This window comes from Triticum aestivum, chromosome 5A, assembly GCF_018294505.1.
Source record: "Triticum aestivum cultivar Chinese Spring chromosome 5A, IWGSC CS RefSeq v2.1, whole genome shotgun sequence".
Classification (NCBI taxonomy): domain Eukaryota; kingdom Viridiplantae; phylum Streptophyta; class Magnoliopsida; order Poales; family Poaceae; genus Triticum; species Triticum aestivum.
In genome coordinates, this window is record NC_057806.1 from 626620219 (window position 1) to 626642267 (window position 22049).

Consider the following 22049-nt stretch of genomic DNA (forward strand, 5'->3'; position numbering starts at 1 on the left):
GTTTCGGTGCTTGATCGGTCGGGCCGTGAAGACGTACGACTACATCAACCGCGTTATCATAACGCTTCCGCTGTCGGTCTACGAGGGTACGTAGACAACACTCTCCCCTCTCGTTGCTATGCATCACCATGATCTTGCGTGTGCGTAGGAAATTTTTGAAATTACTACGTTCCCCAACACACAACACATGGTTGTTTGGACGAGTTTATGTGTGATTTTCTTATTTCTGGTGTTTTCCTTTGGTTTTTTCTTCTACTTTTTTCTTGACTTTTATCTATAGTTTTGTCTTGTTTTCTAACGTACAATGGTTTGGGCGTACAGACTAATCATTGGTGTAGATTACACAGAGCGGGGAGTACAGGTTACATCGTGCAGGAAGCGTTGTTTACAGTGTAAATGGAGCACATATTGCATCGTGAAGTCCAAGTTGCACTGCATATATGGAGAGTGTGAGTTCCATTGTATGGGAGTACAGGTTGCATTATACGGTGAGTATAGGCTACGTTAGGGAGTACTCCCTCTGTAAAGAAATATAAGAGCGTTTAGATCACTACTCTTATACTTCTTTACGGAGGGAGTACAAGTTGCATTAAATGAGGAGTACATGTTGTCGGAGTAGTACATGTTGCACTGTACATGGAGTACAAGTCACGCCAAGGAGTACAAGTTACACTGAACGGGGAGAGCATGTTGTGTTGGAGTAGTACGTTTGCACTATACATGGAGTACAAGTCACGCTAGGGAGTGCAAGTTGCATTGAACGAGGAGAACATGTTGCGCATGAGTTGTACATGTTGCACTGTACGGGGAGTACAAGTTGTGTCAGGGAGTGCAAGTTGCATTGAATGAGGAGGACATGTTGCGGCAGAGTAGTACGTGTTGCACTATACGGGGAGGACAGCTGTAGGAGAGTACATGTTGCGTTATAAGAGAAGCATTATACAGCGAGTACATGCTGCTTGAGGGAGTATAAGCTGCACAGTATGTGGAGTATAAGTCATGCCAGGAGTCCAAGTTGCATTGGGGGAGGAGAACATGTTGCTTGGCGCAAATACAGATTACACTGTATGTGGAATACAAGTTACACTACATGGGAGTACACCTCCCGTGGGGAATATAGTTAATTCACCCAGTGATGTACGTGATGTTTTTAATGAGAGAGTGAAGTACATGTATGTTTTTTGTTTTTTGTGGCCGAAATCACTATTCTGACCTTGTCAGAGAACTTTAGCAGAAAATGACCTCTCCCAAAAAATTAGCATGATTTGACCCTTTTTGAAATGACAAGACTCGTGGCATTACAGCCCCACATAGAAATGTCGAACCAGGAGGTGTAGCTGAAGGAAATATGCCCTAGAGGCAATAATAAAGTTGTTATTTTATATTTCCTTATTCATGCTAAAGGTTTATTATTCATGCTAGAATCATATTGATCGGAAACTTAAATACATGTGTGAATACATAAACAAATATTGTGTCCCTAGTATGCCTCTACTAGAGTAGCTCGTTGATCAAAGATGGTTAAGATTTCCTAACCATGGACATGTGTTGTCATTCAATAATGGTATCACATCATTAGGAGAATGATGTGATGGACAAGACCCATCCGTTAGCTTAGCATAATGATCGTTCATTTTTATTGCTATTGCTTTCTTCATATCAAATACATATTCCTTCGACTATGAGATTATGCAACTCCCGGATACCGGAGGAATACCTTGTGTTCTATTAAACATCACAATGTAACTGGGTGATCATAAATATGCTCTACAGGTATCTCCGGAGGTGTTTGTTGAGTTGGCATAGATCAAGATTAGGATTTATCACTCCGAGTATCGGAGAGGTATCTCTGGGCCCTCTTGGTCATACACATCATAAGCTAGCAAGCAAATGACTAAGGAGTTAATCACGAGGTGATGTATTACAGAACAAGTAAAGAGACTTGCCAGGAACGAGATTGAACTAGGTATAAGATACCGACGATCGAATCTCGGGCAAGTAACATACCGATTGACAAAGGGAATTGCGTATGTTGTCATAATGGTTCGACCAATAAAGATCTTCATAGAATATGTAGGAGCCAATATGGACATCCAGGTTCCGCTATTGGTTATTGACCGGAGAGGTGTCTCGGTCATGTCTACATAGTTCTCGAACCCGTAGGGGTCCGCACGATTAACGTTCGTTGACGATATAGTGTTATATGAGTTATATGTTTTGGTGACCGAATGTTGTTCGGAGTCCCGGATGAGATCACAGAAATGAAGAGGAGTCTCAAAATGGTCGAGAGGTAAATATTGATATATAGGATGATGGTATTTGGACACCGGAAGTGTTTCGGGATGTACCGGGAAGGAATCGGGTCACCAGAAGGGGTTCCAGGCACCCTTCGGCAAGTTATGGGCCTTGTGGGCCAAAGGAGGGGACAGACCAGCCCACAAGGGGGCTGGTGTGCCCCCTCCCTTGTTTGGCCAGCCCTAGGGAAGGAAATGGGGGAGAGCTAGCCCCTCATGCCTTTCCCTCTCATTGGAGAAAGGAAAGGGGGGCGCCACCCTCCTCTGCCTTTCCCCGCACTCCAAATAATGAAAAGGGAGGCGCGGCTTGGGAGGGACCCCAAGTAGGATTCCTCCTACTTGGGTGTCTCCTTTGGCTGCTCATCCCTCCCTCCCACCTATATATATGCGGGAGGGGGCGCCTACCACACAACAGACAATTGCCTAGCCATGTGCGGTACCCCCCCCCCCTCCACTGTTTACACCCCCGGTCATATTTTTGTAGTGCTTAGGCGAAGCCCTACGGAGATCACTTCACCATCATCGTCACGACACCATCGTGCTGCCGGAACTCATCTACTACCTCGCCGTTTTGCTGGATCAAGAAGGTAGAGGACGTCACCGAGCTGAATGTGTGCAGAACGCGGAGGTGTCGTACGTTCGATACTTAATCGGTTGGAGCGCGAAGAAGTTCGACTACATCAATTGCGTTGTTAAACGCTTCCACTTACGGTCTACGAGGGTACGTAGACATACTCTCTCCCTCGTTGCTATGCATCCCCATGGATAGATCATTGCGTGTGCGTAGAAATTTTTTTGTTTTCCATGCAACGTTTCCCAACAGTTGCTGGCCTTGCCGAAATGGTGTTGGCCGCCAACGTGGCAGAAAGAAACGCTAGACCATACTGTGTTGCTAGAAAGGCTTGATCCCCTGGTGTTTTTTATCTGAATAGGTAAGTGGTCCCAGGGCCGCGGGTGGGGCTCTCACCCACCACTCACCCCCACAATCTTCCTCCTCATTCCCCACCCAAGTTGCAACCATCTCCCCTATCTCTCCTCCACTCGGTCCTCCTTTAAATCCTTCTAAATCGGTGGCATTTGTCCATGGATTGTGTGTCTTTTCCATTCCTAGAGGTAACCTCCTTCACCTCCCAAGTTCTGATTGGATGGAGTGTTATATTTGGATGGTTTGTTCATGTGACTCCTAACCCTAGTTGTGAAGATTTCTCCCAAAAATAATCCTTGAATTGTTGATACTGTGACTAGTATGATGTTTGTGATGTTTAGTAATGAGTATGGTTGGTCCAATAGTGGTTTAGGGTTAGTGCTAGTAATGAGAATGAACAAAGCTTAGGGTTTTGGGTTAGGGTTAATGTTAGAATTTAGGGTTAGGGTTAGTATTAGAAATTGTTCTAACTTGTTTTGTATGTCATGTGGTAGATTTGTCATTGATACTTGTAAGTACTTACGATGCCATTGTTTTTTAGATGGAGAGGATCATGAATGTTCATTATGCTGACAAGACGATATTTGTGAATGGTGAGATTGTTCACAACGGTGAGGAAGTGTTGACATTTTTTTACAAGTCCTACGTTTTTTAGGATTACAAGTCTTGGTTATGAGGAGGTTGTGGAAGATATAATGATTTCATTAAATTGGATGGATCTACGTGGGCCAAGCCAAAAATGCCGGGGGTTAGCGTTTCTATTTGGGGCAGTAATGCCACAAGTCTTGGCGTTGCTAAAAAGGGTAAAATCGTACTAAAAATCAAGGGAGGTCATTTCGTGCTAAGGTTTTCTGACAAGGTTTGAACAATGATTTAGGCCTTCTTTTGAGAGGGGGGGGGGGGGTGGGGGGTACAAGTATGTTACAACAGTGGGTACAAGTCCTAGTTAGTTCGTATGTGGAATACAAGTTGCGCTAGAAAAGAAGTTCTCGAAACTTATTAATATGGAATCTAATTTTAAGGATTTTGACGCGATGAAAACAGTTTGTAATTTGGACGATCAGTTTAGGTGATAAATCATTTTAAAAAGTATTAAAAAAAACTCATGAAAAAGAGGGTCTTTTAACATGGTCGCTCTTACATCTTCTTTTCACATAAGAGGTAAGAATATATAATAGGTCTGAACTGTTGATTTCATTAAATAGTGGGTTTGATTAATCTTACCTTCTTACCTTCCATGTGAAAAGAGGGGGTAAGAGGGAGAGTAATTCATGCTTTCCGTAAAGTCCGTTGGAATATGTCCGTTCGGTAAGGGTGACCATGTTAAAATTGCTCCGTAAAAGAAGAAATACGTACGAGCCTTTTCTTCCCTTAACAACAGATTTCTGGATCCTCGGAACATCTGGGCGTCTTCCTAGTTAATCTAGTGCACACTGGATCTATCCTGCTACGTACCCGGCTTCATATGGACGAGCAATCAACAAACGAGCGAACGGCGGCACGTAGTGTGGTGCGGGGGCTACTCGGTCGGCGGAGCAGCTCCGAAAGACCGAAACCCAACCGGCAGCGCGCGACCCTCGTCGCAAGCTTAGATGGATTTCAACACGGAGGGTCACAAAATAATCATGAGTGCCCCTATGATCATGGCGGCAAACAAGAAGCTGTCCTCACAGCGCAGTGGATGCACTCAAGCAGATTCATACACAGCGGAGCGCAAACCCAGGGAGCAGAGCAGATCTACAAGAAGGAACTGACCTGGGGAGGGCGGAGGAGGACGGAGTCCAATCTTGCTGAGAAACCCTCGACCTCCGCATAGCTGAGCTGAGCACCCGACTAGAGATGAATCCGGATATGACCTAGGTTACCCACCAAGTGTCAAGTGTGGTATAGTAGTAGTAGTAGTAGTATGAAACACGACTCAGAAATATTGATTGATGGGCATGTCATACCGGTCGCCACCCCAAAATCTTCATCTTTACCACTTTAAAGATTCTCCTTCCCTTCCTTTAGTGACACATACATACATTTATATACGCCTTTTAAACGTGCGGGGTTGGTGGGAACCGGTCCTTGTGTCAGGTTTCGCCGTGTGTCAAAAGTGGCATTATGTGATTGTGAATCAAAACTGGAACAGAATGGCCAAAGCTTTGTCATATTATACTAATACTAATAATAAAGCAGACGGAAATAATTACAAATGATGAGTTCCACTAGTAGCTACTAGCAGTAGGTAGTACGAGTCCCCATCAGTTCTTCAGAATTTCATACAGCTAGTTTCTTTCTCTCCCTTTATTTATATGGCAGTGTGACGAGCCAAATAGGCACAGCCAGCGTGGATGGTTGCAGCTGCTCGTGCTCGGACGCTCAAGCTCTCCGCGTCAACAACTCGGACAATCAGATTGGTGGTGGTCTTGTACTCCAGGAACTGCCAACAGTGTCGCAAACCGCTGCTGTTGAAGAACAACTCGATCAAAAGCTCGATAGTTTCTGGGTTTTGGACTGATGCTAAGGGCTCCAAGCGTGCAGGCTTTTAGATTCATGGTCCTGGTAACATGTGATCAGAGCATTTTTCCAGGGCTGTCCTTATCTCCTTCAGCATCTCGTCGATCCCGATGTGCCTCCTGCAAGGGCAGGAAAACAACGGAAATGACATTTTATAACAGAAGAAGAGAACAGTTTCTTGCGACACCGAGTGAATTAAAGGGGAAAATGTGTTGAATTTGTACAACTTGAGGACATTTGAAGCAGTGTACGAGAAAACTCATGGTGTGATAATAATGCAAGTGTCACATGAGGAGGCTTACAAATTAATCAAATATCAAATGAAAACAGCAGATATTAGTCTCCCCATGCACTAGGGATCGGATCATACAATATATCAAGCACCCCAGACCCCAGAAGAGATGAGGTGGAAAAGCAAAGCGCGGTTTTGTATTGACCAGCAGACCAACAGATTTACGAGCTGTTTAAGTGAACATGGTAAAAGAATGTGTTAAGTTGGTCTGGTGAGAAGACTTACAGTACGCTTGCGCCAATTACAGCTTGAGGCCTTGGGTAGTCTCCAAGTTCCTTATCATCATCTTCTGAGGTATGGTGTCTGTTGAAGTTTTCATCTAGTTTTCCTTCGCTGGCATTTTTGTCATGGCATTCTCCACAGCCTACTGAAGATATTTCAAGTGCCAATGAAGATAACCTATCTTGGGCCTACAACGGAGAAAAACATTGTTAGGGCACCAATCATGCCAAGAAAGATCTAGAAAACTAAATGCTAAAAACCAGGGAAACCATAGTTTGATCCAAATTAAGTAGGAAATTGCACCTTAGGAAGATCAATCTTGTTCAGGACCACAACATAAGGCCGCTCCAGGTATTTGGGGTTATACATCCTTAATTCCTGTACAGAGATGATTGTCAGATGATCATTCAACATTGAGACTATACTTGAGAAACTAAACATAGACATATGATTCAGTTTTCTCACAAGGCTTACATTTGAAATAAGATTTTGCAATCCCTTAGCAAAGCAACTATTATCCTAAAGATCCTACTACCAAGTTCCAACTAACTAGATCTTAATAGTTAATACTTAACAGATAACAGAATTGTTGGTGCAAGTGCCGCTACTCTGATCAGTCCCTTCCCTTTAGTTCTATTGATTAGACTTCCTATATACAAAGGGCAATAAGATTATGCTAACAACAAATGAAAAAAAAAATAACAAACTGTCCCACTACTGATGCTAGTGTAGCTTCCAGGTTCAGGGTTATAGCTATGGACAAATTATATAGTGAATGTCATTGCAATTCTCAAAACAAAATAGGACTTGGGAATGATGAAAGCAATTAGTTACTTCTCTGACAATCTTATAATTGTTCACAGGGTCATCATCAGCAGCATCAACGACGTGGACGATTACCCTCGTTCTCCTCAAATGTCTCAAGAAATTGCGACCAAGACCCTGCGGTGCAATTAAAGCACATGATAAATCCACAGAGGCTAACCACGGGAAGCAACAAGACGACACCTTCAAACAAACATTGTGCAAATAACACAAAGGTAAACGGCACCTTGCCCAGATGAGCGCCCTCAATAAGACCCGGCAAATCTGCCAATGTTGCTCCAGAGGAAAACTGCAACGCCCCTAAAGTGGGATCTCCACCAAGCCGGCCAAGATTTGGCATTAATGTAGTGAATGGATAATCAGCAATGTCTGGTCGTGCAAGCGTTATAGCTGATAGAAGTGTTGATTTTCCAGCATTTGGAAGTCCCTGAAAATGCAAATGAAGACGATTAGGCCAACATTGCGATATGCCAAAGAAATAGATCTGAAGCAAGCCTTGAAGACCTGATAATCCAACACTGAACCCTAAAAGTGAAACAGAAGGGACTCTTAGCAACTGCAACCCTTCTAACCCAGAGTCATCTCTTGACTCTTGTATATAGAAAATGATCTGAACACCTTTTTCCTAATAAAAAAGAGAGAAAATCCATTATGTAGCAGTGCAACACTCTTACCACAAGGCCAACATCTGCAACCACCCTTAAGATTAACTCCAAGCTTATTTCCTCACCAGGCTGGCCATGCGTTAATACCTACAGAAAAAGGAGATGAGACAAAATCACACCCAAAAAAAGTAGAGGTGAAAATGGAGAAAACTAGTCAGCAAATAAAGATGTTGTTATTTGAAATATTTGGATAATCCTAAACTATACTGATAGGATCAGATAACACCGAATACCACGCATTTGGTGTACAGTACTGTTAAAGAATTCTTATGTACTCATTGGCATTAGCGGCGGAGCATCTGTTTGTTTATCACTCATTACCAATTTGCGATGGGCATCGCATCAGTTGGAGACATGTAAACAGTATTGCTAGACGTGCGAGAACTTCGAGTGGAGGCAGAGAACTAGATTGTACTATGCTCTCTGATGGACCAGTGGTATTATTATCTATGTAGAACTAGAGTAACCATAAACACTAAACAATGCAGCACCATGAACCTCTCTGCAGGACCGCTCAGCGCCTCGCTCACCAGAACATGCCGCACAGCCCATCATGCATGTTCTGCGGCCAAACTCTGGAGACAATGCACCACCTCCTTGTGGACTGACTGTTCTACAGGATCGTCTGGCACAAAGACCTCTCCTGGATCCATGCCCCCTCCTGTGGCCCGAAGCCCTCATCGACTGGTGGGACGTTGCAAAGCAGAGGACTCTGAAGGAACGGCGCAAAGCCCTTGCAACTTGCAAGCACCATACTCCCCACGTCCTGGATGCTCTGGAAGCACAGGAACAAGTGCACCTTTGACAACATGCGCCTGGACTCCAACGTCCTTCTTAGGGACATCGCTGATGAGGGTTGCGCGTGGGAGCAGCTGGGTTGGCAGCCTGTCAACCTGAAGGCTGGGATGTCCACTGATTCATCCTGGCAGCGCCTTTGCCTTTGTTGTGTTTAATGTTTCCTACCTGCCCTGCTTGGGCATGTAATTAACTTTGTTCCTGCCTTTTCAATATAATGAGATGCAGAGCTTTTGCGTTTTCTTCAAAAATAAAAATAAATACTCCCTCCGTAAACTAATGTAAGAGCGTTTAGATTACTAAAGTAGTGATCTAAATGCTCTTATATTAGTTTACGGAGGGAGTACTAAACAAGCAGTGCATTATAAGAAACACAGAGCATTTTGTTCTGATCAATCCTTCCCTGATTTAATGACCCTAATAAGACAACCTATTGGTAAAAATGGCATCGAATATATACCATCAAATCCAGGATTATTTCATAGGTAACAACTTACCTTATCAGTAACATCACGCATGACATTAGGAGATAAAGCCATGGCTTTCCCTCTTTTGTAATCGGGCGCATCGATCAAGCTGATCTGCAAAAGTGAAGTAAATATGTAAAACCATAATAATGATAGCAAGCATATGTATCATACATGAAAAAGAATATCAGAAAACAATGAAAAGTGTCCACTACACTGTTTTACATGAGGTACTCACATACTCAGCTACACTGGAATCTGTATTCAGAGGAATAGGCATGGTTATCGCCATCTCAACTAGTCACAGTGAGATTTGCAATTGTCTCCATACCCACCTGGTTATAGACAAACTCAGATTTTCTCCCGGAGCAGCAGCCCTTTAGGACAACTGGGCCAGGAATTTTAACGTGCAGTGGAGGTCGTAAGAAACAGCAGATCCGACGGTCAGAAACGCCTCAGTCACTAAAACGGATGGCCAAAAATGAAGGAGGCGTGCGAGGGCTGGGATTAGGCTCAATTTTACTGTTCTAAATGCCATCCGTTGGTAACGCAATCGTACCCGGTAACAATCTAGTTATAGACACTGATACAGCCCTCAGAATGCACTTTGGGTATATTATCAGATACAGGTTTTCAGGGGTAGAACGATTCAACTTAAGTGTGTTGAAAGTACACAAATGCGTCTTGACATGTTAAAATTGGTTAACTCCGATACTTCGCAAGCAGTTTACACAGTTTTCCTGCAAGTGCCATAAACCAGAGCATCATCGTGAAATGGTTACTAAGCTCTATAGAATTTGTGCTGTCCATAAGGAATAACTTGGGTCTGCTATTGCTGAAGCAAAACCCATGGCTCCTAGCATAGTTGTGGAAATGTTTGCCAAGTGTCGTACGCATTTGCAGACAGAAATTCAGTCACTCTGTTTTAACATTCTAACACGACGATACAGATTAACATCTACCAACTCACCCCGCCCTGTCCACCCCTAGCGACGAGCACCTCATCACCAGGATGAGCCAAATCGGCAAGAACAGACCCTTTCTTGCGCCTCACAACGGTACCTGCAATTCAGTGAGCAGGCGAGGCATCATCAGAGTCAGACGCCTAACCTCACAGAGCCACAGAGCAAAAATTGCTCCGCGTTCACAGCAGCAGGCCTACAAACCTACAGGCACGGGTATCCTGAGCGTCTCCCCGGCGGAGCCGTTGTGCATCCGGGAGCTGAGGGTGCCGGTGGCCCCGACGTTGCCGCCCCTCTTGGCGCAGTGCCGGGCCTTGGCGTGGAACCCCAGCAGCGACTCCTCCGCCTCGTCGGCGTACAGCACCACGTCGCCGCCGTGCCCGCCCACGGGCAGCGACACGGACCCGTCGTAGTTCCGCTTGAACGACACCTTCTTCCCGCTGCCCTTCTTGGCCTTTCCCTTGTCCGCGGCCCTGCCGCCGCCGCGGGGCTTCGAGGTGGCCGCGTCCGCGGAGGAGCCCGGCGGCATGTTGAGAACGGCGCCGTGGCCGCCGTCCCCCGCGCGCACGCTGACGACCGCGTGGTCGAAGTACTTGTGCGCCTCCTTGGCTAGCGCCTGCGGCGGCGGGGATGCGCTCGGGGGAGCCTTGGCCCTGGCCGCCGCTGACGCCGCCCGGCACGCGACCGCGATCGGCCTGCGCCTCGGCGCGAGCAGGGCGTCCCTGAGAAGTTCCCGCTGGAGAAGCAGGTGGTGGTGCGCGCCCCCGGAGAAGACGGCGCGGTGGTGGCTGGCCGTGTGGGAGGGGAGGAGGAGCGTCGCCATTGGGGTGCTGCCACTGGTGGTGGTGTCAGTCAGTGCAGCGCCGGGGTTGGGGATAAGCCGCCGCGGGGTTTAGTTATGGGCCGTTGATGAGGCGCGGCCCGTGGGCTCGGACCATAATGGTGCGCTCGTACTGGGCCAATTTGCCACGCCTCAAGCTCGACGTCCGGGGCTTTAGTTTGTGCCTTTTCCTCACTCAAGCGAGAGATAGTTTGAACTTTTTTTGTCTACAAAACATAGTTTGAGCTTTTTGTTCCCTCAAAAAAGTAAAAACTTTTTCCTACCCGCAGCGTCGTTGATATACCTGTTTTCGCCCCTCAAATCAAAAAAGAAGAAGAAAAAAAGTTGAAATCCTCTTTTCTAGTCAATGAAGAAAGGACGTTCAAGCACACCATTGTCCATGTCAACACAAGGGGGATGGAAAAAAGAAGAGAGAAAAATGACTCCATCTAACAGGTAGGTCCACATGGATATGCAAAGTTGCAAACTGGCCGATTGCCAGACTCTAGAAGAGACTCTCAATACAGGTTCGTTCTACATCAAACTGGAAACAGCAATGTACATCCACCGCATCACATGCGTGAAGAGATGGAGGACTCCCGTCCAGATCGCCTTCGCCTTCACCGCCGTCGCCGCTTCGACTGCACCTGCTGAATGTAGGGCAGAGATGAATTAGTCGCAACTCATAAAAGCATGCCACCAGTCGTTATAAAATTATTATGTCAAGTTTCGTTATAAATTATGCTAGGTTTCGTTGCTGTTCTTCATGTGTTTCTTCTATTCATGCATTTCCATTTGGTGTTTCTTCTATTCATTCATGCATTTCCATTCATTTGCGTCCCAATGGCCGATGGGCCCCTGGTTTTAAGCAATTATTTGTACCTACAATAAAACATGGCAGCTATCTAAAAAAGGACGGACCAATGTACATCCACCGCATCACATGCGTGAAGAGATGGAGGACTCCCGTCCAGATCGCCTTCGCCTTCACCGCCGTCGCCGCTTCGACTGCACCTGCTGAATGTAGGGCAGAGATGAATTAGTCGCAACTCATAAAAGCATGCCACCAGTCGTTATAAAATTATTATGTCAAGTTTCGTTATAAATTATGCTAGGTTTCGTTGCTGTTCTTCATGTGTTTCTTCTATTCATGCATTTCCATTTGGTGTTTCTTCTATTCATTCATGCATTTCCATTCATTTGCGTCCCAATGGCCGATGGGCCCCTGGTTTTAAGCAATTATTTGTACCTACAATAAAACATGGCAGCTATCTAAAAAAGGACGGACCAGGTGGGGTCTGGGGAAGGATTATACGAGGCAAGCCTTACCCCTGCACAATGTAATGCAGAGAGGCCACGTCGAACCCAGGACCTCTTGGCACAAGTGGGGGAGTGCTTCACCACTGCGCCTCCAACAATACATGACAGCTATATCAAAAGGAAAGAAAATACAAGATCATCTATGCCTACTTCCACTAAATTAGAAGATCCTATGCATCGTTGGTTTTGCTAGTGATACAAATTAAGAATCAATGCAGCAACAATTTAATCAATTAAAGCATCAAATTACTTACCTTCTCATCTGATTCGCCTGTAGATTCATGGGAATTTTCGTTCTTGACTCCATTTCCATTTCCATTTTCAGCAACACAACCTTCACATGTAAAATTCTCAAGTTTCTTTGCTTCTTTGATGGTCTTTCCAATACAAGCAGGGTGAAACCTGGGGACAATGTTTCAGGACATCAACAAGATATTCTGGAACTACTATTCAAAGATATACTAGTTTTGCCAAAATGGTCAGAAAAGCTGAAAGTGCTACAGAGCGGCTGATACATGAAAATGGATGATGTATGTGAAGAAAGACTATAATGTTCTCAACTAGCTATCTTATTTGAATTTATAAATATTCTGTTGAAAGGAGTAATGCAATTTTTAATTGCAGAAACTAAATGCATGTAAAGACCATACAATCTTTGAAAAGGTCAAGAACTTGAAAGCGCAACTCTCAAAGGTGGATATCACATAACGGAATCGCTATCTATTCCAAGTACTTTTTGCCCAAATCACCTTGTCTCCACACTTTTATAAACATGCATGAGCTCAAACAATCACGCATGAAGCCAGGAATTTGACTATGCAACACTCGGCCCAAAATGAACTACTATTACTAATTAATCTTCTCTGATGTTCAGTATCAGACTACCAAATTGCAGTAACCAGTGGTAGATTAACTTTTTAGCCTGCTAGAGCCCCTTAATCGGTTGTGTAGTTTGCACCTGTGAAATTTAGTTGCTTTGCTGCTAGTGAGAAAAAATGCTTTTACAAAGGTAATAGGATGCTGAACATCTTGACTTCATTGAATGACACAAATGCAAGATAGTCTCCACGTTACAACCATTCTGGTATAGAGAAACTAAACGAATGCATCAACTGAAACTTACCAATCAGAGCATTCCTCACACTGGATCATAAGATCGTCAGGGTTGTATGGCATCTCACACTTACAAAACCTGTTGTGTTGTTAGAATAAGAGATGGAAAGGCAGTTAATTAGTACAAATAAAAAACTAAACATGTCTTGTCTTTCATAAAAGAGAGATACGATGTATCCTAATAGGTAATATGCATGTTAATCAAAGAGCGCTACAAGAGAGCAAAGATATAGTTTCGCCAAAATCTGCAAGATAGGTCTTATAAAGGCTCCCCTGACTCAGACTTTGCAGTAACATTACCGGTAAACCATGTACCTAGTTCAATCTGGCACAACAGAACATAGCCAAAACAAAGTGAATTATGTCCCAAAAGGAGTAATAGGGTTACAGTAGAGAGTAGTAATAGGGTTACAGTAGAGAGTATCTCTTATAAACCCATCTCTCATGGTAACGAGAGAACAAGTTATCAATTATCAACCATGGGGGCACAAAGCCAGAGGTTTTAGAGGGAAAAAAATCATAGGTTAGAGCCACGGAGGAAACTGTAAGAAAGTAAGAAACAATGACTCACTCAACACCATCAAATGAAATGCACACTTTGCTCAACTGCCTTCAGCATCAAACTAGTTGTCTAAAGATGCTAGCAAAATAATGAAATTATGAAGTACTCCCTCTGTAAACAAATGTAAGATGTTTTAGATCACTAACGTAGTGACCTAAAACGTCTTATATTTGTTTACAGAGGGAGTAGTAAGATGTGCCGTAGAAAAACAGAGGCTCGTTTAAATTCTTACACAGCTATGCGGTCAGGCACAAAGCTGCCTGTGATTGATTTGTACTCGAAGCGGCAAAAATAGTCCTCAGGATTGACAGCAGAAAGCTTGGTGTAGTCCCGGAAGCTGTAGACGTTGCACTTGCACTCTATGGTATCAGCACTCTGCACATCTTGGTGGTCAGAGAGGAACACCTCCTTCTCGCCATGGAATGGCCTGCGCCCACCAATGGACTCCTCCGGTCGGTAGTACCAGCGCACTTTAACCTTGACATTTGCGCCCCGAGGTCCTGCTGCCTCGATTTCCTCAATCTTGGCCACATACGGAGGCTTTGATGTGTCGGGCGCCTTCATCAGCACAGAGTCCCCAGCTGAAACAAAACAGACCATGGACTTAAATGGTAAGCTAAAACTGGATAGTAGTAGTAACAAGACTAGGATAGCGATGTTTAATTGCCCCAGGACTGATATGGCAGAAGGTTATCACACTTTACGACGAACTATTGCCGCCAACATCCTGAACTGAGGAAATTTCAGCACAAGAAATGCAAGTTGTGCAGCCTAGGATAAGCCTCCACATAACCTCCCATCATAATCCTTTTGGCTGGGTTAGCAAAAAGACTTACATTGTACCCAAAGATAAGCTTTTAGGGTTTCGGCCGACAGAGCTACTCTCAAGTCCTCAGCTCCATGTGCATACTGGGGAGTAAGTGTTAATCCGAGTGATATAAAGAAGACACTAACTAACCCTGCTAAAGCCCAAATCCAGCTTAACCCCAGTTCTTGACTGACAGTGTCTCCCCCGAATGTTCAAAGGTAAGTAGATTAAGAAACCAAAGCAGTAAAATTAAAGAACGCTCCAGGATTTACAGCATGCTAGGACCATTTCAGGATGCACGACTTGCTAACACCAGATTTTTCTTTAGGGGGCGCGAGTGCAGATTCTACATCTGGCATGACCGCGGCCCCCCAAACCCGTCGAAATCGGAGCAATCCCGCCCGGGCACCCGAAAATCCGCCGAAATAATATCGGAAACAAACTAGACCGGACTGGACTGGAATCACGAACGGAGGAATCGGGGGGCGAGAGGGGGGAGGGGAGGGCTCACGGCGGATGACGCCGTCGGATCCCTTGATGGTGTAGGACTCCAGGATCCGCCTGGGCGTCCGCGGCGTCTTCCCCGGCGTCTTTGACATGGGCGGCGGCGGCGCGGCTCCGACGAGGGGAGGGGAGGGGATGGGGATGGGAATGGGAATGAGCGAGCTCTCTCTGTTTTTTTTCTCTCTCGGCCCTGCGCGAGCCCGACGAGCCCCCTTTATTTTCTCTCTCGCTCGGTGTGACTGTGCGCGTGTGTGTCTCTCGCTCTCGTCCTCTTTCGGTCTCCCTGGACTCCAACAGGGCTCCACCACGCGTCGCGCCCGCCCACCGGCGCCGCGCGGGCGGCCCCTCCGCCGTCCGATCCGGGGGGTGGGGCCCACCGTTATCGCCATCGGACGGTGGTCAGTGACCGATGGTGGCCTGCTGGGAATGCAGACATCGCACACCAAGAAACGGGTCGTTTCTTCATGTGCCGAGAATACATAAAGGTTTGAAATCAAATACTCCCGTTGTAAACTAATATAAGATCGTTTAAATCACTAAACGGTCTATTTCATTTGAACAAAACGAAACATCCAACTTTTGAACGGATATACTTCATCGTGAATTCGGTTTTCTCTGGTTTGGACAAGCTGCATGCGTTCCGAACAGGGCCTTTAGCGATGGATATGGCGCATTTTTAGTAGGGGCGTATGAAGAGTCAGCTGTGAAACATCTCTATCTAGACATGTTTTAGTGTTAGATACTACATTCGTGTCTACAAAAATCTAAGACAGATAATTTGGGCTGGAGATAATATATGCAAGTTGGCTGAATTTGCAATTTGGCTAAGTTGATTATGTGTGTGGGGGTGGGGGGGGGGGGGGGGGGAGGGGGGCGGCGGTTTGAGGACGAAAGCTAGAAGAAAAATAAAGAAAGACCGTTTACTATTAATCTAACTAGCGCATTGCCGTGGGATTGGTTGGAATATTTGTTTTAATGATGTTTTCATGAGTTTGTGTTTTTCATGCATGTTAAGAAAGAGATATTTAGTGTGATTGATGAGGTGACTTGTGTGCATGTAGAGAGAATCGAGATTTTTCGATAAAAGGTGGATTTTATTTACTCAAAATGAGCATCAAGTGAATACAAACATAATGAGCACACACCCGACCTCTGCTTACTTAGGATGCACACAGATAAAATACGTCGGCAAGAACCAAAGTCATACAAAACCAAAACTATGCCTAAACGAGAGAAGAAGAAAAATAAAGCGATCAAAACAACAATCACCAAACTACTACAAAGATCATATCTGCACCAACCACAAAGGTTCCTCAACATCAACGCCGGTTCTTCATCAGTAACACCTTCAGAAAGTAAACAACCCATCATTATTGGATTCAATCATCACGGGCCAAATTCTAGATTTTCGCCCTGAAAAACAAGTCCGAGCATATCTGAACAATGCCTTCAACAAGGTAATGACGCACAAACCTCATCATTGCCATGTAGAATCAACTCAGGACTTACCTAGGGTTTTCACCCCGGAGCTCAAGATAGGGTACTCGAGAAGCACCACATTGAAGTCAACATGTATTGTCGCCGTCACTTTTTCATGATCCCAGTAATTACATGCGCTGGGCTAGAAATCCCACCATCGTCGCAGCACAATCATTTCCTCTATGTCAAACCATCGTCCATGGATTGACATTTGTCCGCAAAAGGCAAACTGACTGGAGTGAGAACCACCAAAATCCATAAAGCATGGATTGCATGTGGGGTGCTGAAGGCAAACTGACCGGAACGAGAACCACCAAAACATATGAAGGAGCCTTTTGCATGCAACTCGCAACGTTGTCAGAGATAGTAAGGATCAACTATTTATCTATATTCTATTAGCAAAAAAACTATTTATCTATATATGATGACCTAGAAAATATATATAACTAAAATAAATTTGGATATGATCAGGTCCCAATTAACGCGCTGAGGCCGTCTAGATTTGGTAACTACTCCCTCCGTCTCTTATATTATGGGACGGAGAGAGTAGTTTTTAAGACAGACAAAAAGACCATTATCGCTCGTCTATCTAGTACTTTCTTCGTTTTTATTTACTCCGTATATTAAGTTTGTCTAAAGTCAAACTTTATATACTTTTAACAAGTTTTTAGAAAAATATATTAACATGTACACCACCAAATATATATCATTGAATTCATCATTGTAACTACTTTCACATCATATAAATTTGTTACTATAAATGTTCCTATTGTTTTCTACAAACTTGGTCAAACTTTGTAAAGTTTGACTTCAATCAAAGCTAATATGTGAAGTAAATAAAAACGGAGGGAGCATAAACATACGACGTTTTACAGACTTGAAGAACAGTAGGAGACAAAAAGACCATTCCCGCTCATTGTGGGACGGAGGGAGTACTTGCTTATAAAAAAGCACACACCGCACCTGATATGTTCCTCACACCACCGACAATCTGGAAACAACATTAATTACATTAATCCTGATTTGGAAACAACATCAATTACATTAATTGCAATTAATCTTGGAATCAACATTAATTGCAGCACGATTACTGTTAGATGTACAAGGTTATATGAGAAGATGCACAAGTTAAAGACAAGGTTACAAGAAGGCACAAGGAATCACAAGGAGACCCCCCAAGTCCCCAATCCAAACTCAAGCCCGGTGTGCTGCAGCTACAGCTCCACAAGGCCCTTGATGCAGTAGGTGCCCACGAGGAACCACCCGGTCATGATGGCGGCGAAGGCGAGGAGGCCGAGCAAGAACGTCGTGCCGCCGAGGAGAACCCCAAGGGCAAGCACCACAACGAATGGCGCCAGGGTCTTCACCGCGGCCCCCGCGCTCACCCAGCGGCCCCGTAGGAACATCACCGCGGCCAGGCTCACCACGTTCCACTTGTCGTGGCCGGCGTAGAAGAGCCGGTTCAGGTTGTTGGCGACGAAGGAGTGACAGTTGCAGGTGAACAGGTTGTAGTTCCTGTTCTGAAACTCCTGCACGCCTTTCCTCAGAGCACCATCCCATGTCGTCTCTGCGCCGGTGTCGAGAAGTTTATAGCACTGCGTGTGACAAGAGATTAACGGCTTGTGAGTAATAGTATGATTTGAGATTTGAATGCTGCGTAAATATTAGTATATAAACCACAAAGTACAGACCTCATCACCATTTAATTGGATATAGCGTGTAACAGCTCCAAAGGCAAAGTTGTCAACTGACACGAAATTTGGACCGGCAAAGTCCAAGATTACACCATCTTCTCTGCAAATGCCAATGTGACCGATAAATGGCATCAGCCATGTGATGAAGGGTATGGGAGTCCACACTATGCAACAAGGAAACCGAGCTCTTCTTGGGTCGATTGGACTAAGCTGGCTTCTTTCAGCTTCCATGAGCTCACTCTAGTTCAAGCTGCTGATCCAGATTCAAGGGAGAACTGCTCCAGAGGAATGTTGCAGAAAAAATAGCATCAGAAGAAGAATGCACATTCGTGCTGTCAGGAAAACAAGAAAAACACATGAAATGGATGCCAAGTACTTGACATTTATAATGGCATGCAATGCAGAATTGAAGAAGTTCTATTCAACAAGGAGCATAAAACAAGTGCAAGAACTTAAATCCACAAGCAGCATTTAGGCAGGCAGATGTTCTTATTTTGAGAAATAAATCTACCTTTGTATTTTAATGGTCAAATGTTGTCTCAAATGAACCATAAGAATAATAGCACCTTTAGACCAAATGGTTACTGCAAGTGTGATGTACCAATATAAAATAGAAGGGAATACTTAAGATGCTGAAATAATAACACAAACAGCATGAATACAGCACAGTCGCAGTAAATCTATTCTACTCTCGATATCTATTAAGTTGAGGAGAACTGCCAAGCAAAAAAGTTGCGGACTAACTTGATTGCTGCTATTGACAGGCTGGTGCCAAAAATGCAACTAAATCACATAAGGAAATTACCATACTATTTCCTATCGCTATGCAGTGTAAGTCAAAAGGATGCTCGTGTTCTCTGAGAAAGCGCGAGTTCAGTCATAATGTTTCTCCCTGCATTGTCATCCCAAAGTGATTTCTACAATCCTCTGTATGATTGAACCAAATTTTATCACAGTAATATGGTCAGATATTCTGTGTAATTCTCTAATTAGACTATTATTTTTACACACTTGTTTTTGTCAAGATTACTATAACAGTCAATCACTCAAGAAATGATATTAAGCCTTAAATCATGTCATTTTGCACACGGATCCACCTGGGTGATCCCTCAGGAAGCGTTCTTCCACATATCTAATCTACTCTCATATTTGGAATCAACGAAGCCGGAAATCCACTGCGGTTAAGGAGATTTAACATGTTTGGGAGGCACATTCTAGAAAAAACCAGCATACCTCAACACAATTTCTATCTGATTTAAATGCCAATTCTGCTCCCGCACATCCAGTCCCACAGGAGACGGGACACAGGATAATGCCTATTCGCCAAATCCAAGACCAACAAAGGACCTGGACCATTGGCTGTTTCACCGATCCAAGAGCACCGAGGAAATCCCAAATCCCCTAACTGAACCAGTCCATTCGAGACAACCAACAACATTCCCCGTACGGCGCTTACTGGGATTCAAGAAAGCTGGAGGAAATTATTTTACGAAACCTAACGCGGGGGTCATAGATAGGGTTCGCCCGTCCGGTTCAGGCAGGAAAAGCACACGAGCAGAAAAGGTAGGTATGATTCCGGTTCCGCTATCTTCTGCAGATTGGACTTACCGAGAGAGGGAGTCCTCGCGGAGATCGACCTGACGCCTTCTCCTCGGCGAGGACCAGCGGCGGCGGCGGCGGCGGCGACGGCGATGGGGCCTGCTAGTGCTAGGAGATGCAGCGGTCGGGGTTGGGGAGAGCTCGTGCTTGGAGATGGGTGCGGTGGGGAAAATAAGAGCATCTCTAGTAACCATGCATAAGTCAAACCCGTAAAAATTTTGCGTTTTACAGTTTTAGGCAAATAAAATATTCAGAACAAAAACAGTAAAAGTGGTCCAATCCGTAAAATTTTTAAGGGCCACCACAAATGCACATCCAAAACCCTTATCTTTGGAGGTTCGAAGGCCGAATTTAGGGGCCCCGTATACCGGTCAAGCCTCGTCGGAGCAAACACGCCGTCGCGGAGTTTGCCGGAATCCGCCCTAAACTCGTCGGAATTCATCACCGCACATCAAAAAAGGCCGCTAGACGCCGCAATTGATCGCCGTCGGTTCGAATTGGACGAGCTCGACATCGTCGTGGCCTCCCATGATCTCAGCCTGGCCGCCGGAATCCTCCCGACGCGGTAGGCAAAGGGGCATGGCTCACATGGCAATAGAGCAAGGCGCGGACGACGAAGGCGACGGGGCGTGGCCGGCAAGGCTGGGCGCAGACGACGGAGGCGACGGGGCATGGCCGGCGAGGCTGGGCGCGACCGGCGCGGTGATGGGGCGCGACCAGCAGGGATGGGGCGCGACCGATGAGCGATGGGGCGCGGCCGACGGGCGGTGGGGCATGGCCTGCGGGCGGTGGGGCGCGGCCGACGGGGTTGGGCGCGGCCGGCTGGAGGAAGGAGCGGCAACGACCGGACTGTAAGAAGGAGCTCTTTATTTCAGTTTTACAGTTTGTTTTACAGTATCTATTCGGCCACGCTAGCTTTCGACCCGCTAACGCGATCTTCGTGAAACTGCAAACGCGTTTTACAGGTCAAGTTTTTGCGGGGTCTACTAAAGTCGCTCTATCGTGTGATACCACCCATGGCATGCTACCGTGCTCCTAGACAACGTGGTGCGTCCGATGTGTGGGAACCATAGGATCAACTCACTTTCTATTTCAATCTAAAAGAACTTGTAAACTGTGACTGTAGTTTCAGCTCGCCGCGGCAACCATCGCTACTCGCCGGGGTTTGGTCCAGCAAGCTGTGGTCGCCGTTGCAGCATCCTATGGTATGTTTTCCTTTTCCAGCTCATCGCACCGTCGTTACAACTCACTGCGGCCATGGTCGCAGATATGGAGAGAGGGGTAAGAGGGCGGATGGGGAGTAAAAGGTACGCGTTCAGACGGAAGGGCGTTCATGGCGTTCTCAGATAAATGAGAGATGAAAGAAAGGGAAGAGATGAAAATGTAAGACCAAGAATAGAGATAAAGGAGAGGAGGAATCAACAAAAAGTGGTCGCTGGGACCCACCAACCGTGTGACACATGCCGGAGCGGTTTCATGAAACGTGGGCAAAGAGAGGAGCGTTCGATCACCCACAATCGAACGAGTCGCCAGCGCTACTCGCAGCCGGCCGCCTCGCTACGAGGATTTACCCACTAACATCTAAGAGTGCACAATACAATGTTGCTCATACATGTATGATAGACAATCCAGATGCAAACATTTGTTTATGATGTAGGTTAATATTGCCTGGAGCTTTGTTAGTTTCTTTCTGTTCCTTACAGCTCCAATGGAAGACATTTGAGGTAGCAAAAGGTGATTGTATATTATTGGATAATGATGTATGGATTAATTACCACATGTTAGATAATGATGTATGGGTTAATTACCACATGCAGGTAGTAATTATATTTGTTACTCCCTTTCATTCTGAAATACCTTTCATTCCAAAATATCCATTTCAGAACGGAGGGGGTTTTAAATAGGGAGGTAAGGTTTGACACATACCAGCTGCTCGACAATTACAAGTAGAAGTAATCATTTCTTTACGCTACTCACTTTTCTTGAAAGCTGACAAGTTTTCTTTGCAATTGAATGGTTTCTTTCTAGTTATGTAGCTTTGTAAAATTCATCTATGCCAGTGAGAAATGCCCACCCCCCTCCGCACGCAAAAAGAGATGCGAGACTGACATGTCATAATGCAAAGTTGCAAACTGGCAATTTACCAAAAGTTATAAGGTATGCTTTGTATATTTGGCAGTGGATTGTGTGGATGTTCAATC

General features: G+C 45.2%; 4 protein-coding genes across 10 annotated transcripts in view; all 4 read right to left on the minus strand.

Annotated features, from left to right (window-relative positions):
- Positions 1-5159, minus strand: part of LOC123105446 (mannose/glucose-specific lectin-like) — a 41789-nt gene extending 36630 nt beyond the window's left edge. The window contains exon 1 of one of the 2 annotated variants that reach the window (XM_044527516.1): positions 4975-5156. The gene's annotated coding sequence lies outside the window, so the exon portion shown is untranslated. Of the gene's footprint in view, positions 1-4974 lie in introns of both variants that reach the window. The other variant, XM_044527517.1, reaches the window with a different exon arrangement.
- Positions 5160-5352: 193 nt separating this feature from the next.
- Positions 5353-10808, minus strand: LOC123105445 (probable GTP-binding protein OBGC2). The gene is made up of 9 exons (XM_044527515.1): positions 10154-10808; positions 9958-10049; positions 9018-9101; positions 7735-7812; positions 7287-7487; positions 7070-7177; positions 6539-6613; positions 6239-6423; positions 5353-5840 (listed from the first exon to the last, which is right to left on the minus strand). The coding sequence occupies exons 1-9, from the start codon at positions 10770-10772 to the stop codon at positions 5756-5758; spliced, it is 1527 nt and encodes a 508-aa protein (XP_044383450.1). The 5' UTR covers positions 10773-10808; the 3' UTR covers positions 5353-5755.
- Positions 10809-11109: 301 nt separating this feature from the next.
- LOC123105449 (chromatin remodeling protein EBS) lies at positions 11110-15324 on the minus strand. Of its 5 annotated transcripts, none has more exons than XR_006450843.1 (6): positions 15084-15324; positions 13997-14345; positions 13213-13281; positions 12344-12491; positions 11695-11783; positions 11110-11327 (listed from the first exon to the last, which is right to left on the minus strand). XR_006450843.1 is itself a non-coding variant. In XM_044527522.1 (5 exons), the coding sequence occupies exons 1-5, from the start codon at positions 15169-15171 to the stop codon at positions 11390-11392; spliced, it is 681 nt and encodes a 226-aa protein (XP_044383457.1). In that variant the 5' UTR covers positions 15172-15324; the 3' UTR covers positions 11110-11389. The 5 variants fall into 5 exon arrangements, 3 of the variants coding, with proteins under 3 accessions (XP_044383457.1, XP_044383456.1, XP_044383458.1); XR_006450842.1 differs by having other exon boundaries at positions 11695-11786; XM_044527522.1 differs by lacking the exon at positions 11695-11783 and having other exon boundaries at positions 11110-11416.
- A 2223-nt stretch (positions 15325-17547) lies between these two features.
- On the minus strand, positions 17548-20040 carry LOC123105450 (protein RTE1-HOMOLOG). Of its 2 annotated transcripts, none has more exons than XM_044527525.1 (3): positions 19858-20040; positions 18247-18524; positions 17548-18150 (listed from the first exon to the last, which is right to left on the minus strand). In XM_044527525.1, exons 2-3 carry the CDS (start codon positions 18478-18480, stop codon positions 17770-17772), a joined length of 615 nt encoding a protein of 204 aa, XP_044383460.1. In that variant the 5' UTR covers positions 18481-18524; positions 19858-20040; the 3' UTR covers positions 17548-17769. The 2 variants fall into 2 exon arrangements, with proteins under 2 accessions (XP_044383460.1, XP_044383461.1); XM_044527526.1 differs by having other exon boundaries at positions 18247-18581; positions 19858-20022.
- Positions 20041-22049: the final 2009 nt, after the last annotated feature.

Coding starts and splice junctions, on each gene's coding strand:
- LOC123105445 (XM_044527515.1), bottom strand. CDS start 10,772: ATGGCGACGCTCCTCCTCCCCTCCCACACGGCCAGCCACCACCGCGCC. Junction 7,813..9,017: donor TGCGTGATGTTACTGATAAG/GTAAGTTGTTAC, acceptor CTTTTTCTGTAG/GTATTAACGCATGGCCAGCC. Junction 5,841..6,238: donor GTAATTGGCGCAAGCGTACT/GTAAGTCTTCTC, acceptor CTGCCCTTGCAG/GAGGCACATCGGGATCGACG.
- LOC123105449 (XM_044527521.1), bottom strand. CDS start 15,171: ATGTCAAAGACGCCGGGGAAGACGCCGCGGACGCCCAGGCGGATCCTG. Junction 14,346..15,083: donor ATCCGACGGCGTCATCCGCC/GTGAGCCCTCCC, acceptor GTTTTGTTTCAG/CTGGGGACTCTGTGCTGATG. Junction 12,492..13,212: donor TGTGAGGAATGCTCTGATTG/GTAAGTTTCAGT, acceptor CATTGTCCCCAG/GTTTCACCCTGCTTGTATTG.
- LOC123105450 (XM_044527525.1), bottom strand. CDS start 18,480: ATGGAAGCTGAAAGAAGCCAGCTTAGTCCAATCGACCCAAGAAGAGCT. Junction 18,151..18,246: donor TCCAATTAAATGGTGATGAG/GTCTGTACTTTG, acceptor TGTCACACGCAG/TGCTATAAACTTCTCGACAC.